General features: G+C 43.1%; 1 protein-coding gene across 1 annotated transcript in view; it reads left to right on the forward strand.

Annotated features, from left to right (window-relative positions):
• The window catches only part of PLA2G4A (phospholipase A2 group IVA), a 90,722-nt gene that overhangs the window by 67,727 nt on the left and 6,449 nt on the right, over positions 1-16,546 (forward strand). Inside the window, exons 10-17 of the mRNA XM_081012155.1 lie at positions 589-703; positions 2,167-2,304; positions 3,286-3,378; positions 6,229-6,297; positions 9,584-9,826; positions 12,540-12,724; positions 15,046-15,241; positions 15,593-15,750. Coding sequence (XP_080868281.1) covers positions 589-703; positions 2,167-2,304; positions 3,286-3,378; positions 6,229-6,297; positions 9,584-9,826; positions 12,540-12,724; positions 15,046-15,241; positions 15,593-15,750 — 1,197 coding nt within the window. The remainder of the gene's footprint in view (positions 1-588; positions 704-2,166; positions 2,305-3,285; positions 3,379-6,228; positions 6,298-9,583; positions 9,827-12,539; positions 12,725-15,045; positions 15,242-15,592; positions 15,751-16,546) is intronic.

The following is a 16,546-nucleotide window of genomic DNA, read 5'->3' on the forward strand; positions in this document are numbered from 1 at the left end:
ACAAAAAATCATACCACGGTAACAAACAAAAACAATCTCCACCCCCAGTGTAGAAGGCAATATAGTTAGCCTGGGGGAAGGGGAATTTTTTTACATGGCGCTATGTAATGAAGGTGCAAGATGAGCCTCGTGGGACAAGCAAAGAGCCACCACAGAAAAGGCCCATTCTTGTGTCGCCACCCTCCAGAACGTTCGTGGAGAAGGCACACAAAGAAGGGACTCAGATGATGACTGCAATGTCCCATTGGTTCATATGGGATGGGGTGGTTTTTGAGGTATTGCAGTCCTGAGCCATTAAAGATTTTACAGGTCTTAAACCACCACTTTGAGTTGGGCCCAGAAACTAATTGGCAGACAGTGTAATTGAGCCAGGATTGACGTTATATGCTTAAAAACCTGGTCGCTGAATTCTGCACCAACTGGAGTTTCCAAACCATCTTCAGATGGTTGGTTGTTGTTGTTACTAGTTTTCTGTGAGTAGTTCTGTTGTCCTTTGCCTTCTTGAACGATTTCACAAAAGCGACCAGATATTGGCTGGATTGCTAACTCTATTCTTTAAATTATTTCTGCTCTCTTTTTCCCCTGTAGAGAATGAACAACACTTTGTCTGATATGAAAGAGAAAATCAACAAAGCGCAGTCTGCTTTGCCGCTCTTTACATGCCTCCACGTTAAACCTGATGTATCAGAACTGATGTTTGCAGGTAGTCAAATCGCATCATTTTATATATGTGTATCTGAATATAGGCCAGATAGAAGGATCAAAACAGCCTTATTTAAGCCACTTCAACTTGATTATTTGTTTCTGCATGTCTCATTTGGCATATCTGATTTAAGCACGTCTGTGGCATTGGCTACTTTTGCCTTCTGGCCCCTCTCATTTTTTTGCCACTGTCTCTGCCAAATCCTGGCATGTGTCTCCCAAAAGTTGCCCACAAAGAAGTTTCCCTTCCCCTGAACTTAAATAATCCTCTCTGTCCCACTTAAGGGGACAGAGGTGTGTTTTGAAGAGCAATAATTAGTTCTCCTTTCATGAGCTGATCTGTGAATTCTTAGGATTAATCTTGCATTCCTTCTTGGTACTTTTACTATTCGGTTTAAAAGAACGTTGCTTAGAAAAGCAATGGATAAAGGTATTTGCCAGCTGAGAAGAGTTTTCACAATTTTGGTTGAGTTCCCATTATCCATAATATTTTTATTCCGAGTGGGCACTGATCACACCTACAACTGCTCGTAATTACGATGACTCAGACATAATTTAGACCTATTTCTGGAAAGCTGTTGTGAAATTTCAGAGTTTAAAATGGAAACACATGAACTGTATAGGCTGGAACAAAATAGAGTCTACCGTGGCACCTGTTGCAGCAATGGGTTTTGTGGGGACTTGTTCACAGACCTATTTTCACCTATTAATCTGTAAATATCTCCCCTCCCGCCCCAATTTCACTCTCACTCTGTGTGGGTGTCATGTATAATTTGCTGAAGGGCATACCATAATAACACAGTAAAGTTCCTGGAAGAATGCAGAAAAAGATGAAAAGGGAGGTGCAAGGAGGTGCAAAATGATCTGAGGAAAATAGCAGTGTCTGCTTGCCGTAGTGCAAGCAAGAATTTGGCTAAATATAGAGGGTGGCATGGAGTTCAAAAGCACTCCAGTTCAAGTAGATAAATAGGTACCACTGCGGTGGGAAAGTAAACAGCACTTCCATGCACTCTGGCTTCAGTCATGGTGTCCCCTTGCGCCAGAAGCGGTTTAGTCCTGCTGGCCACATGACCCGGAAAGCTGTCTGTGGACAAACGCCGGCTCCCTGGGCCTGAAGTGAGATGAGCGCCACAAACCCATAGTCACCTTTGACTGGACTTAACTATCCAGGGGTCCTTTACCTTTCCCCCTTTTTTTACACTTTACCACATGGATTAGTAATTGTTGGCATATATGCAGTTTGGCAAGGAAAGACAGCAGATGGAAGTCAAGATTCGGTTGAGCCTTGAGAATCTTTTGCACACCACTTCAGTTCCTGTGCTGTATTAAAGCATTTCTTCCTCCTCCTCCTCCTCCTCCTCCTCCTCCTCTTCTTCTTCTTCTTCTTCTTCTTCTTCTTCTTCTTCTTCTTCTTCTTCTGTTGTTCTCTGTTAACCAGTGTCCTTTTTATATTTTTCTTTACAGATTGGGTGGAATTCAGTCCCTATGAAATCGGAATGGCTAAATATGGTACCTTCATGACTCCAAATTTGTTCGGCAGCAAATTTTTTATGGGAACGGTAGTGGATAAATATAAAGAAAACCCTTTGCATTTCTTAATGGGTAAGTAAGTAATTGAGTGGATATGTGAGCATTGCCAGAAAGTGAACAATACCTAAGCATCTACCAATATCTTAACAACAACAAGAGGGGGGACAGGAGGCGGGCAGGTGGTGGTTATTATGATGGCGGCTAACAGATTGAGGTTAAATCCTGACAAGACAGAAGTACTGTTTTGGGGGGACAGGGGGCGGGCGGGTGTGTGGGAATCCCAGGTCCATGGAGGTGCAGGTCAGTTCTGTGTCCAGGGCAGCTGTCTACCATCTCCGTTTGGTACACAGGCTGAGACCCTACCTGCCTGCTGACTGTCTCGCCAGAGTGGTGCATGCTCTAGTTATCTCCCGCTTGGACTGCTACAATGCACTCTACGTGGGGGTACCTTTGAAGGCGACTCAGAAACTAAAACTAATCCAGAATATGGCAGGTAGACTGGTGACTGGAAGTGGCCACCAGGACTATATAACACCAGTCCTAAAGGATCTTCACTGAATCCCAGTACGTTTCTGAGCACAATTCAAAGTGTTGGTGCTGACCTTTAAAGCCCTAAACGGGCTCGGTCCAGTATACCTGAAGGAGCGTCTCCACCTCCATCGTTCTGCCCGGACACGGAGGTCCAGCGCCAAGGACCTTCTGGTGGTTCCCTCACTGCGAGAAGCCAAGTTGCAGGGAACCAGGCAGAGGGCCTTCTCCGTAGTGGCACCCGCCCTGTGGAAGGCCCTCCCACCAGATGTAGAAAAGAAGAAAAACTACCAGACTTTTAGAAGACATCTGAAGGCAGCCCTGTTTAGGGAAGTTTTTAATGTTTAATAGACTATTGTATTTTAATATTTTGTTGGAAGCCGCCCAGAGTGGCTGGGGAAACCTAGCCTAATGGGCGGGGTATAAATAATAAATTATTATTATTATTATTATTATTATTATTATTATTATTATATTATTTTATTATTATTACAACAACAACATTGTTATATTTCATTTTTTCAGGTGTCTGGGGAAGTGCATTTGCTATATTATTCAACAGAGTCCTTGGAGTTTCTAATTCTCAAAATAAAGGACCTACAATGGAAGAAGAACTAGGTAATGTTACAAAAATAAATTTACAAAGACATTAAACAATAGGCCCAGGACAGAACCCTACAGCACCCCATTTGCATGTTCAGACCCAGAAACCTCCCCCCTAAATAAATTCACACTTGACTCAATTTTTGGTTTTGGTTTTTTGGCAGAATTTAGGCCACAACTTTATTGATTACAGAAAGTAACTGGTTGCATAGGCTCTGGTTCGACTAGCTCCCTGCCATGCAGGTAGCGCTGACCCAGGGTTCCAGCATAGGTCAGCCAAGGGTGAACACCTGGATAAGCAGAAAGCCAGGAACAGACTAACTCCACCACCCAAATGTCCCCCTGGACTCAGGCACGGGCACAACCCCCTCTCAGGGATTGACCAAATCATCGAGTCCCTCGATTCCTTTAACGGAATACCCTTCACATAGGGACGGCGAGAGCGTTCTCCCATCCCTATCACCTGAACCAGGGCCTATCTGCAACCTTACAAGTTGTGACAATTTCTATGCGGCAGGCGAAACCCAAATGGCAACAGCCAATCAGCCAAGTGGGGGAAATTCCTGCCGTGCCCCTGTCCCAACGACAGATGACACACGACGGCATAGCAAGGTAAAGCGCAAAGCCCTAAAAGTAGGGAGAGGTGGGCGGGTGTTCCGAATGCATGCGCCAAAAGAGGAAGCTCTGGGTCATGTGCATGGGCAGAAGTAGTTCCCTCAAACCGTTTGGACTGCGTCCCATTGGCCAGATTGTACCCAGCTTCGAGGGACCTACCAATCGGGTGTTGTGGCTGACCAATCGTACCCACCCACAACACAGGGTGTCGGTTTCCAGGTCTCACCGCAATACGTGCCCTCTTTAACGGAGGACCCCATTTGTCACTTTTTTCCAGGATGACCTGGGACCATTCATAAGCACTCTTTTGGTTTGGTCAATCAACCAGCTACAAATCCACCTCACGTTACCTCATTCAGCCCACATTTTACTAACTTCTCTGCAGTAATATCATGGGGGACTTTGTCAGAAGCCATACTGAAATCAATATTCACTAAATCCATAACATTCCCTTGATCTTTCAATTTTGTAACTCTGTCATCTCCTTTAAATGTCTGTCGCTTTTCTTTAGGTATTAGCTTTTAGAATGTCTTGAGTAGTGTGCGTAACTGGGAAGCTGGGAAGATTACATGGAAATATGTAAATCTGTCATTGATGCTGATCTACACAGATGTAAATTGCATGAGGGCGTGACTCTCATAAAAGTCATTGTAATCAAATGTACTTGTAAAGAAACCTATCTGTTTTTTGGGTGCAGATCTAGTTGAGTTAAACATTCCTTTGTGAGTTAAAAGAACCATTTAATATTAAGCCTACTGAGTCTGAGACTGTTTCATAAGGATCTTTTGAGATAATGTAGGAAGAGTTTCTGAGACAAGCTGAGATTTTTCTAGGGTCAGTAAAAAGCAACGGTCTGTTTCAGACATTCGTTCTTGGTTTCAGAATGAATGTTTTTGGAGCTGGGAATGAGAGTCAGGCCACACATGCCTTACTTCTCTCCTCCCCTCTTTAATTCCTTCAGACTGGTTTGTTTTAAACCACAGTTTCCAGTTGTATACAAAACGAGAAACCCTGGCTTAATGTCTTTTAACCTGGCTTAATATCCTAGTTATCAGATGCCAGTACAAATACACTATTTCATCTTTATCAAAGGGGATGCTGCTGTGGGAAAGACCCAAACCAGAGGCAGGGTTTAGGAATCACTTCCCTCTGCTGATGCTTTTTGAGCTTGGTCCATTTGTTACCTCAGCAAGGTGGTTGCTTTCCATGGCTGGCTTCTCTGTTACCAAGGTGAGATACAGAAATTTCTTGTTTCGTGGTCCACATTGTGTCGGTTGCTTCTCCTATCATCAGCCCCTACGGAAGGGAGAAGGACTGATAGGACGCGGCCTACTCACATGTGAAGATGCTTTTATTTGTTACAGAGGGTAATGTGGGAGCCAGACATGGGGCAGTGGTTTTGTGGCAGGAATCACAACACCAAGGTAATGTAGAAACTTGGCCTTGATGTGGTTCTGAGAGGCAGGTTTGAAGAGTTCAGCAATAGGGTGAAGTCAAGAAGAGGCTGAGAGGGGAGTCTTTGCCTTCTAGCACTTTTGTAAGAGTTCTTTTTGTATTACAGTGGTACCTCGGGTTACATACGCTTCAGGTTACAGACGTTTCAGGTTACAGTCTCCGCTAACCCAGAAATAGTACCTCAGGTTAAGAACTTTGCTTCAGGATGAGAACAGAAATCAACATGGCGGCGGCACAGCAGCAGTGGGAGGCCCCATTAGCTAAAGTGGTGCTTCAGGTTAAGAACAGTTTCAGGTTAAGAACGGACCTCTAGAACGAATTAAGTACTTAACCTGAGGTACCACTGTAGTCTGGAAAGCCAAAATGTTGTGCATTAGGCTGGCGACTGTCATATAATGCAAGTTAACCGTTCTTCTCTGCTCAAGCTTAAATTAGTGTTCTTCTCTGCTTATATGTTTTGAATTTGGTAGTGCAGGAAGAAAAACAGAGGCCTCGTCAGTTGGTCAGGAAAAAAAGTAGTTTTGAAACATATTAATCTCATGTTTAACTTCCTTCAAAAGACAGTGCTCTGTATTGTAGTTTTAACCCTAGAGATCTCCAAGTGTCCTTTAGCTTGGTGATCTGCTGGTTTTATGGATGTGGAAAATCCTTTGGTCATAAAGTTAGCTTCAGATCGTTTATTGTTTTATTCCAGCGTTACTCTCTCCTTCCAAGAACTTGTGCAGCTCCTTTGATTGCCATTTTACCAACCCAGCCATTTAAGGTACCAAAATCTTCCTTTGTTTATTTCCACAGAAAATATCAGGATGCGGCACCTAGTGAGCAATGATTCAGACAGCGATGATGAGTCACAGGGACCAAAAGGTAAGAAAGGTCACCAGACATGATACTTCATACAACTATTTTTACTGGTGTGTCCCAATAAAGCAAGACATCATGAAAAGGAGAAAATTCAGGTAGTATTTAGGACCCGAGAAAGGAATAGTCGGCTTTTTGATGAACTGTTTCCTGGTGCTTCATAAAGTTAGGGAAGGTGGAGGTGGTTGGGTGGTGTGTGTGTGTGTTAAGATGAAATGTGAGACCTTTCTTGGTGGCAGAGCAGAGCACAGTGGCACCTTGGTTCTCAAACTTAATCCGTTCCAGAAGAGCGTTCCAGAACCAAAGCGTTTCAGAACCAAGGTTCGCTTTCCCACAGAAAGTAATGCAAAACGGATTAATCCATTCTGGACTTGTAAAAACAGCAATTTAACATGAATTTTACTACCTAACGAGACCATTGTTCCGATCCATATAATGAAAGCAATAAACAATGTACTGCAGTCGCACAGTCAGTCAATCAGTAGCTGAACTGGGTTCCACACAGTCACAAAAACAAAACAAGAAAGAGCCGCAAAAATGCAAAATAAATAGCAAAAACAGACAGACCTCAGCATAACACTCAAAATGGAAGTGTGGCACTCAATCGGAAGCATAACACTCAAAATGGAGCACGTTTGGCTTCCCCAAAAAAGCTCGCAAACTGGAACACTTACTTCCGGGTTTGCAGTGTTTGGGTTCCAAGTTGGTTGAGTACCAAGGCGTTTGAGAACCAAGGTACCACTGCACTGTTGATGGAGCTGTTCTTCTGTGGAGGAGACCTGACCTCTGCCCAATTTCCTGGGGTTTCAGGGGTGCAGTAACTATTGACCAGCCAAAGCTCTCCATGTTCCTAAGCCAGTCCATTGCCATGTGATGCCTGGAGCTTGTGGAGCCAAAATAGGTCTCCTAACTTTCCGTCTTGCAGGACTTTGGATGCAGCAGTGACTCCAACTAATTTTTGAAATAGTCGAAGTCACTTTGTGAATCACATGTTCTTGTTGACGAACCAGGCTGTGGTTCATTAGAAATGTCTGGGGTATTTATGAAACCTGGAATGAGAGTTCTCTTTACGGTCAAAGGAGAGCCCACCCTTCTGAACAATGTTGGGCGGGGACAGTATGGCTCTGAGCGTGTTATGCCTTCCAGGGGAACATTAAGACTTGCGTGTGCCTCTCTCAATTACATCAGTAACAAAAAAGCTCAGCTGGGCAGATAAGATCTCTCTTTTGGCCAGACTGTTTCCCCTTCTACTTTTCCACATGCAATTCAGTTCCATTTTCTCACATCTACTCTTGTCATGGAAGATTTTCCCTTATGGCGTATCAGCAAAGTGAGGAAAAGGAGTCTTCCTTCCTTCCTTCCTTCCTTCCTTCCTTCCTTCCTTCCTTCCTTTCTTCCTTCCTTCCTTTCTTCCTTTTAAGATGGAAGCAGATTAAGGTAAAGGTAAAGGGACCCCTGACCATAAGGTCCAGTCGTGGCTGACTCTGGGGTTGTGGCATTCATCTCGCTTTATTGGCCGAGGGGGCCGACGTACATGACTAAGCCGCTTCTGGCGAACCAGAGCAGCGCACGGAAACACCATTTACCTTCCCGCCGGAGCAGTACCTATTTATCTACTTGCACTTTGACGTGCTTTTGAACTGCTAGGTTGGCAGGAGCAGGGACCGAGCGACGGGAGCACACTCCGTTGCGTGGATTCGAACCGCTGACCTTCTGATCGGCAAGCCCTAGGCTCTGTAGTTTAACCCACAGTGCCACCCGCGTCCCTCCCAATTACTTACCGGTATTAATTGGTTATTAATGGCATTTATATATTGCCTTTCTGCACCAAAGGCAATCAACGGTGGTTTACAATGCAAAGCATTAACACAAGCAAAAAAAGGTACAATTTTTTCTCACGCTGGCCTTCAGCGGCTTATGACACCAGCTCCCTGGCTTCTGCTTTCCCTCAAGGCACCCAGGTCTTGAATGGCCCCAGGGAAGATGGCGGGTGGGGTTTCTCCAACTGTCTTCTCAGGCCACCGATGGGCTCCTTCAGGCACTGGTGGTTATGTGCTCCCTTCTCTTTGGGCTCTCTTCAGAAACACTTATGGTAGTTATATACTTGCATATATTAAGTATAATGATTACTTAGCATGCACGAATAGCACTTTATAGACCATTCAGAACACTTCACATACATTCCTTATCACTAATTTCCAAGGTGGCCATTATTATTATCCTTATATTGAAGACCAACAGGAGAGAGGAGCAGAGGGCCAAAAGCACAGCTGTTAGGCAAGACCGTTCTGGCCAATTCTGACACAACTCCCAAGAAGAATGTGGTTTATGAGAGGGCCCTACTTCTATCAAATTGCTCAAAAGCCTAGAGAAACTACTGAGTCATTTGTCAGGGAAAGGCAGCCAATTATTAAAAAGGGATGGGGGGGGGATCCTGGAAACTATAGACCGGTTAACTTAACGCCCGTTCTAGAAGAACGGGTGAGAAGCATTGTCACCCTGTCACGGGGATTCGAACCGCTGACCTTCTGATCGGCAAGTCCTAGGCTCTGTGGTTTAACCCACAGCGCCATCCGCGTCCCTGGAAGCAGATTAGTATGTCCTTTTTTTTATTTGTTTGTTACACAAGAAAATCTTTAATAAAAACATTTTTTTAAAAAAAATGTAATACTTATTGCTAGAAGCCCTTTGGGTTTGTTTGTTTTATTGTTTGCTTGCTTTCTTGTTTGTTAAGGTATGTATTTGTATTTTGCCGCACCGAGGGGCTTTTCAGAGTGACAATAGAAAATAATAAATGATTAATCAAAACATTCAATCAGTACCTTTATTGGCAAATAACAACCAGGAAGAGAAAGGTTTTCATTAGGAAATTGTCATGGCATATGTTCCAAATTGGGACCTCACAGCTGCTTTCTTGTCAGAATAAAAGTGGCCAGTTTAAGTAAACATCTTGCTTATCGCAGCACATAATTTAACATATAGCAAATATTTTTTTTAAAATAGAAACAGTAGCATCAGATTTCAGCCCAAATACTTTGCATCCTTAAAATTATTGTGGGTGAATCATTTCCCAATACCCTTTTACAAGTCCACCACATGTGAAAGAACGTTCCCTTAACCTCTTTGCATCTCCAGCACTTATCTGATTCAGTCTTATACAAGCCTACTTGGAGTTAAACACCATCTGTAAATCGTTTTCAAGTAGTTCTCCTTCAAAGAATGGCACGCTGTGAACTTCAAATTACTTTTCCAGAGTTTCCCCCATATGCTGAAGTTCTTTCTGCTCCTACAGGCTCAGAAAACCCTGATGCTGAGAAAGAACGTGAACAGAGCAACCAGGAGAGCTGGGTTCAGCGGATGTTTATGGCTCTGGTGGGGGACAGCGCTCTTTTCACCACCCGGGAAGGACGTGCAGGCAAAGTACACAACTTCATGCTGGGCCTGAATCTCAATACTTGCTACCCGTATTCTCCTTTGGCCAGCTACGGTGCTCAAGAATCTGTGGACGAGGATGAAATGGATACTGCTGTGGCAGGTAAGCGCATACACTTTGATTTATTCTTCCTCTCTCGTGAAAGCGTCTGTGTATATGAATGGCAAATGTGAAACCTGGTGTGGGACTTGCTTCCCAATAGGTGAAGGTAAAGGACCCCTGGACGGTTAAGCCCAGTCAAAGGTGACTATGGGGTTGCGGCGCTCATCTCGCTTTCAGGCCAAGGGAGCCGGTGTTTGTCCACAGACAGCTTCCTGAGTCATGTGGCCCGCAGGACTAAACCACGAAGCACCGTGACAGAAACCAGAGTGCACGGAAATGCCATTTATCTTCCCGCCACAGCGGTACCTATTTATCTACTTGCACTAGTGTGCTTTCGAACTGCTAGGTTGGCAGGAGCTGGGACAGAGCAATGGGAGCTCACCCTGTCGCGGGGATTCGAACCACCAACCTTCTGATTGGCAACCCCAAGAGGCTCAGTGGTTTAGACCACAGCACCACCCACGTCCCTGGAAAGGCACTGGAAAGGCCTTCTGCATGGCCGGTAGACAAGCCAATGTGCTTGCTGGTGGAGGAGGAGCGTTCTGCTTTGCCATCCTGGCTGGCTGTCTATTCTGTTTTGCATGCAGCAATAGGGAGCCACTTTCACATCTCATACCGTGGATGCAACAAGGTGAATTTCCTGTGTGTGTTTGGGTATGTGTGAAAGAGAGAGATCAGTGTTTTGTCTAGGCCTTGGACCTGCCCATTTTGGGCCATGTCTCCACTCACCAGCAGAATGCAACCCTGAACAGTTTTCCTGTGGCAATGCAGCCCTTTGGTAGGGGATATTCCCCACCCTGGTCTAGGGATATAATTCTCACTTCAGCTGGCACAACTCCCAAGCAACCCCCTGCAATTGGAGAAAGAGTGCCTTACTTTTCTATCAGTAGCTATTATCCATTGTAAATACATGGAGCCAGTGTGGTGTAGTGGTTAAGAGCAGTAGACTCGTAATCTGGTGAACCGGGTTCGCTTCCCTGCTCCTCCAGATGCAGCTGCTGGGTGACCTTGGGCCAGTCACACTTCTCTGAAGTCTCTCAGCCTCACTCACCTCACAGAGTTTGTTGTGGGGGAGGAAGGGAAAGGAGAATGTTAGCTGCTTTGAGACTCCTTCAGGTAGTGATAAAGCGGGATATCAAATCCAAACTCCTTTTCTTCTTCACAGGGAATATGCCTAATCGAGACATGAGGGAGTGGCCACTGCTTCTGGGCTCCACAGATGCATGTGGCTGGTCCCTGTTGGCAATAATGCATTATTTTTTTACCAAATAGTAAAAGAAATTGCTCTCTTTTAAATGGTTAAGAGTCCATTTTCAGTGAATGTACGAACTGCCCCCAGGTCACTGGAAATAGAACTAGACATTCTGTGGCACAGTGTTTACCAGTTTTCACCGCTAAGACTTATCACATTAAGATAATTGAAGTCTGAATGGGGAACTAAGCCATTTAGGTGCATAACTTAGGAAGTTTGTAGTCACGGATCTCCATATTACATCATTCATGCTTACAGCCACATCACTGCAGAGTATCTCAAAATAACAACCATTATGCCTTCTTTTAAAAGTCATTAGGTAAGATGGAATTTCCCTCCATCGTGCAATTGTGCTCAGATTTTGCAACAGTGCAACCTTTTATATCTCTGTTCAGTGGGACATTCGCCCAAGTGAGCCTAAACATTCAAATAACTCAGGAACATGCAGAAAAGCACATGCTTCTTTTAAGTGGCTGTCTCATCATTTCCATCTGTGCTCTGCTAAATATTTTTTAAAACTTATTACAGATGTTTATAACTATCTAATCCTAATATTTGAAGAAATAATAAAAGTGGACATCCATCTTAAACAGTAGAATGCTGAAAAATAGTAGGGAAAATATACTGGATGGCAGCTTTAGGCTTTGAGTAGATCTTTATACAATTTTCTAGCTACACACATGAGGTCAGTATGTGCTTTTGGGTGGCCTGTTGACTGTGGCCTGGTTCAGAAGGCTCAAGGTTCAAGGCTCTATAAACCTATTAGAAATGAAAACGTGATAGTCTGTTTCAGACAATCACCCAAAGCTTCATAAACCATATTTGGTTGAATAACCCCATAGAGGGTTTTTCAATATTTGCTTAGCATTAGAAGATAGCTCATACCATGCATTTAATATAGTTAAATTATTTTAAATTAGCATTTCAAATATTTTGAGATCTGAGATACAGATATAGATGAGAATTCTGTTTTGAGATTGGAGGAAATTTAAAGACTATTTGAATAAATATTGTAATATTAAAGATATGTAATCACTTGAAAGAACTAATTAGGCCTAGGATAAAATTAGGATTAAATAAATAATAAAGAAAATGTACAATAAGAAAAGTCTGGAAATTTGATCATGACCGGAATATTGTTATATGAAATAATGATATTGGAAACTGCTACATTTAATTACAAGGAAATTCAGATGGAAGAGATTAGACGAAGTCAAGTAATATGTTTATGAAGATGGATCTTAATTAACTAATTAAGTTTTAGTGTATGTGGTAGTATATGGGATGTGGGAAGTATTTTATGTTCTTTACTTTTTCTTTTTCTTTTATTATTGTTTATTCTTTTTTTGTTATGTTATGCTTTTGTATGAAAATTAATAAACATTATTGTGGGGAGGGAAAATAATTCTGTTTTGAATTGTGTTTGTCAACAAATGGCATTGTCTGTCTCATTCTGCCCAGATCCTGATGAGTTTGACAGGATAATGGAGCCATTGGATGTGAAGAGCAAAAAGATTCACATTGTGGATAGCGGGCTTACATTTAATCTGCCATACCCAATTATCCTAAGACCACAACGAGGAGTTGACCTTATCATCTCATTTGATTTTTCGGCACGTCCCAGTGATTCTAGCCCTCCTTTCAAGGTGAGAAATCCTGGATATTGCAATTCATGCAGAGGAAGTGCTAAATAAGAATTTTTTTCCCCTCACACAAATGATAGGTTGTTTTACATGAAGTCCTTGTGCAAATGGAACAGCTTCTGCTCACGCAATGGAATTTTCTCTCCCTCTACTCCCCTCCCACCTTGCGCCCCCACCAACTGCACACACCCAAATATGCTCTACAGCATGGGTAGGCAAACTAAGGCCCGGGGGATGGATCCGGCCCAATCGCCTTCTAAATCCTGCCCATGGGTGGTCCAGGAATCAGTGTGTTTTAACATGAGTAGAATGTGTCCTTTTATTTCAAATGCATCTCTGGGTTATTTGTGGGGCCTGCCTGGTGTTTTTACACAAGTAGAATGTGTGCTTTTATTTCAAATGCATCTCTGGGTGATTTGTGGGGCATAGGAATTCGTTCAACCGCCTCCCTCAAAAAAAATATAGTCTGGCCCCACACAAGGTCTGAGGGACAAGGTCTGCTGAAAAAGTTTGCTGACCCCTGCTCTACAGATTAGGGAGGAGCTGAGGGAGGAGCAGTCCTGTTGCACAATCAGAAATCATCCCCCCCCTTGTGCAACTACATAGAATCATAGAATTGTAGAGTTGGAAGGGACCACGAGGGTCATCTAGTCCAACCCCCTGCAATGCCTAAATCTTTTGCCCAACCAGGGGCTCGAACCCACGAACCTGAGATTGAGAGTCTCATGCTCTACCAATATCCTTGGACTCAACCCAATATGTGAACATGGAGCTGCCATTTTTGGTGACAGTTCAACAACGCCATGAGTCTGCCAGGCAAACATGGGAACTGGTCCATTATCTTGCTGCCAGCATGCTTACATGGTATTCTTGTATAAATATAAATGGAAACTCTAAATTTGTGTGCTTGGCACCGAAAGGGAGCAGAACAGGCTGAAGGAGCATCTCCACCCCCATCATTCTGCCCGGATGCTGAGGTCCAGTGCCGAGGGCCTTCTGGCGGTTCCTTCACCTCGAGAAGCAAAGCTACAGGGAACCAGGCAGAGGGCTTTCTCGGTAGTGGCACCCGCCCTGTGGAACGCCCTCCCATCAGATATCAAAGAGATAAATAACTACCTGACATTTAGAAAACATCTGAAGGCAGCCCTGTTCAGGGAAGTTTTTAATGTGTGACATTTTGATGTATTTTTAATCTTTGTTGGAAGCCGCCCAGAGTGGCTGGGGAAACCCAGCCAGACAGGCGGGGTACAAATAATAAATTATTATTGTGCATGCTCCGCCGATGCGCAGTGACTTGGAACATAACCCTCCACCTAAATGGAGGTTTGCCTGTATTCTCTTTCCATTATTTATAACTAAGGTGGATTGGATTGGATTGGATTGATCTTTATTACGGCCATTGGCCCGTCACACGACAGTTTCCCATACCAACATAATGTACTTGAACCTCCAAATTTAAAACCGTCAAAACTTAAAAAAACAGACAAGAACCAAAGCAGAACAAAAACAAAAGACCAACATCATACGTTGCAATAAATTTGTAACATAACCATCACCATCTGCTCACAAATCAATAAAAGACATCAATGGTGATTCACCTAGTTACATCCTAAAACATAGATCATGGTTTAAAGGGATTTTCCGAGCCACACAGGAGTCCGTTTCTCTTCTTTAGGGATAGGACACTGATCAAGAATCTGGCAACCGTGAGTGATCTTAGGGGGTCATCATCATTTAATAGATATCTCAGTTTGGCTTCATTCGTATCATCGGCAATTCCCTTTAGATATTGGGCAAGAAACTTGCTCCTGGCCGATGAGTGAAAAGCACAGTCAAAAATTATGTGATGCAACGATTCCGGTGCCCCACAATTACAATCACATAAGAGCGATATCTGTCCATTGGAGAATCTATTTCTCAGCATGTTCGATGGGAAGGTGTTGAATCTTGCCTTTACAAAGGCATATCTATGAGCCGAAGAAGTTAAGGAATTCAAATAGTTTGGGAGCCTTAAGAGGGGTGATAAACCAAGGTTTAGAGGTGAGCAGGTACCATTGCCCAAGACCATTTTCTGCTGCAAGTCCATCTCCTCTAGTTTACAGGTTACTGTTCTTTTAGCTGGAACTATGTCCTGCTCTAGTAATTTGGATGGGGAGATTCCCATTGCCGTTATTTTCAGCTGTAAATTTTTTACCCATGGGCTCTGGAAATCATCTCTCCACATACAATTATAACTAAGGTGTCCACATATAATGTCATTTCTGCCTGTCCCAGCCTTCCTTTTCTCATTGTTTTGTTTTGTTTTGTTTTTTGCTTTCTTCTAGGAAATTTTACTTGCTGAAAAATGGGCGAAAATGAACAACCTTCCTTTCCCCAAAATAGACCCAAATGTTTTTGATCGCGAAGGCTTAAAGGAGTGCTACGTCTTCAAACCCAAGAATCCTTCTTCTGACATAGACTGTCCAACAATTATCCACTTTGTTTTAGCCAATATAAATTTTAGAGAATACAAAGCGCCAGGTCAGTAGGCTAAAATGACAACACAAAATTAATCCTATGTTATCTAAGGATACAGTTACAGTACAGTTTAATCTTTCTCTGTGTGTGTCTTTTCTCTTAATCATGTGCATGGTTTTTTCTCACCTCATCATAATCAACAACACCATTCCTTCCAGTAGCACCTTTAAGACCAACTAAGTTAGTTCTTGGTATGAGCTTTCGTGTGCAAGCACACTTCTTCAGATACCCAGACTGGGACTCAAATTGGCTTACTTACTAACTTACTTTTACTAAATAGATATTAAACTGTGGTATATCAACTGAACAGTTTGCCCTTTAAAATGCCTACTTTCATTGTGGTCTACTTAACAGGTGTTCCAAGGGAAACTCAAGAAGAGAAAGATTTTGCTGAGTTTGATGTTTTTGATGATCCTGATACACCGTTCTCCACCTTCAACTTCCAGTACCCAAATGAGGCCTTCTGCAGACTGCACGATCTAATGGAGTTTAATACCCTGAACAACTTAAATGTATGTTTAATGCACAACTTGCTTCAATTCAAAGATGCTTCAGTTGCTTTGTGGAAGTGAAGTGGTGGTTCTTAATGACTTTTCCACTCTCTGCGTGCAGATGTTTATGGGTGTGGTGCCACAATCCTCTGATTTCTGTTTATTCTTAAGAGGGCTGCTTATCGCTTTCAAGAGCTGTTTTTTTTATTATTTGTATTTCACAAAGAAAACACAGCCAATTAATGTGATACAAAGGAATTGCCAGAATACTTTTAAGAGCGGGGTTATGCCTTAGCTGTGTTCAAAGGGTTCCTGGAATCCGCTCTGTACACCGGGGTGTTTTCTGCAGGCAGATTTGGGTATTGAAGACTCAAATGACAGGTTTCTATTTGGCATCACCGCGTAAAGTATCTCATGTGGGGGGAAAAAAAGCCAAATTTGGTTTGATAGGCTAGCAGTCATTCCTTCTCACAGTAAAATGTGTGATCTGATGGAGTATGGCAGCACAATGGAACTGTTGTGAAAGAAAAGGGGTTTTTCTGATCATATGGAAGAGACTCTGCCCTATGAAAAGGTGTCGAGAGACAAAACTAAATTAGAATCTGAGGACTGTACATACTTCCTACTTTTGTGATACCATGAAGCTCTCTTGGCAGAAAGTAGAGGCACTGTGTGTTGGGCGGTTTGTTACGCTGATGGGAAATACGTTTGCTGCAGTCCTAATTAATCCCGCACAGTGTAGCAATCACACTATAGATCCTGTGATCCTAAGAAGAAGGGCAGCATACAAAATTAATAAAGAAAGTAGGTAAATAAA

This window comes from Podarcis pityusensis, assembly GCF_964106645.2.
Source record: "Podarcis pityusensis genome assembly, chromosome: 6".
Lineage (NCBI taxonomy): Eukaryota > Metazoa > Chordata > Lepidosauria > Squamata > Lacertidae > Podarcis > Podarcis pityusensis.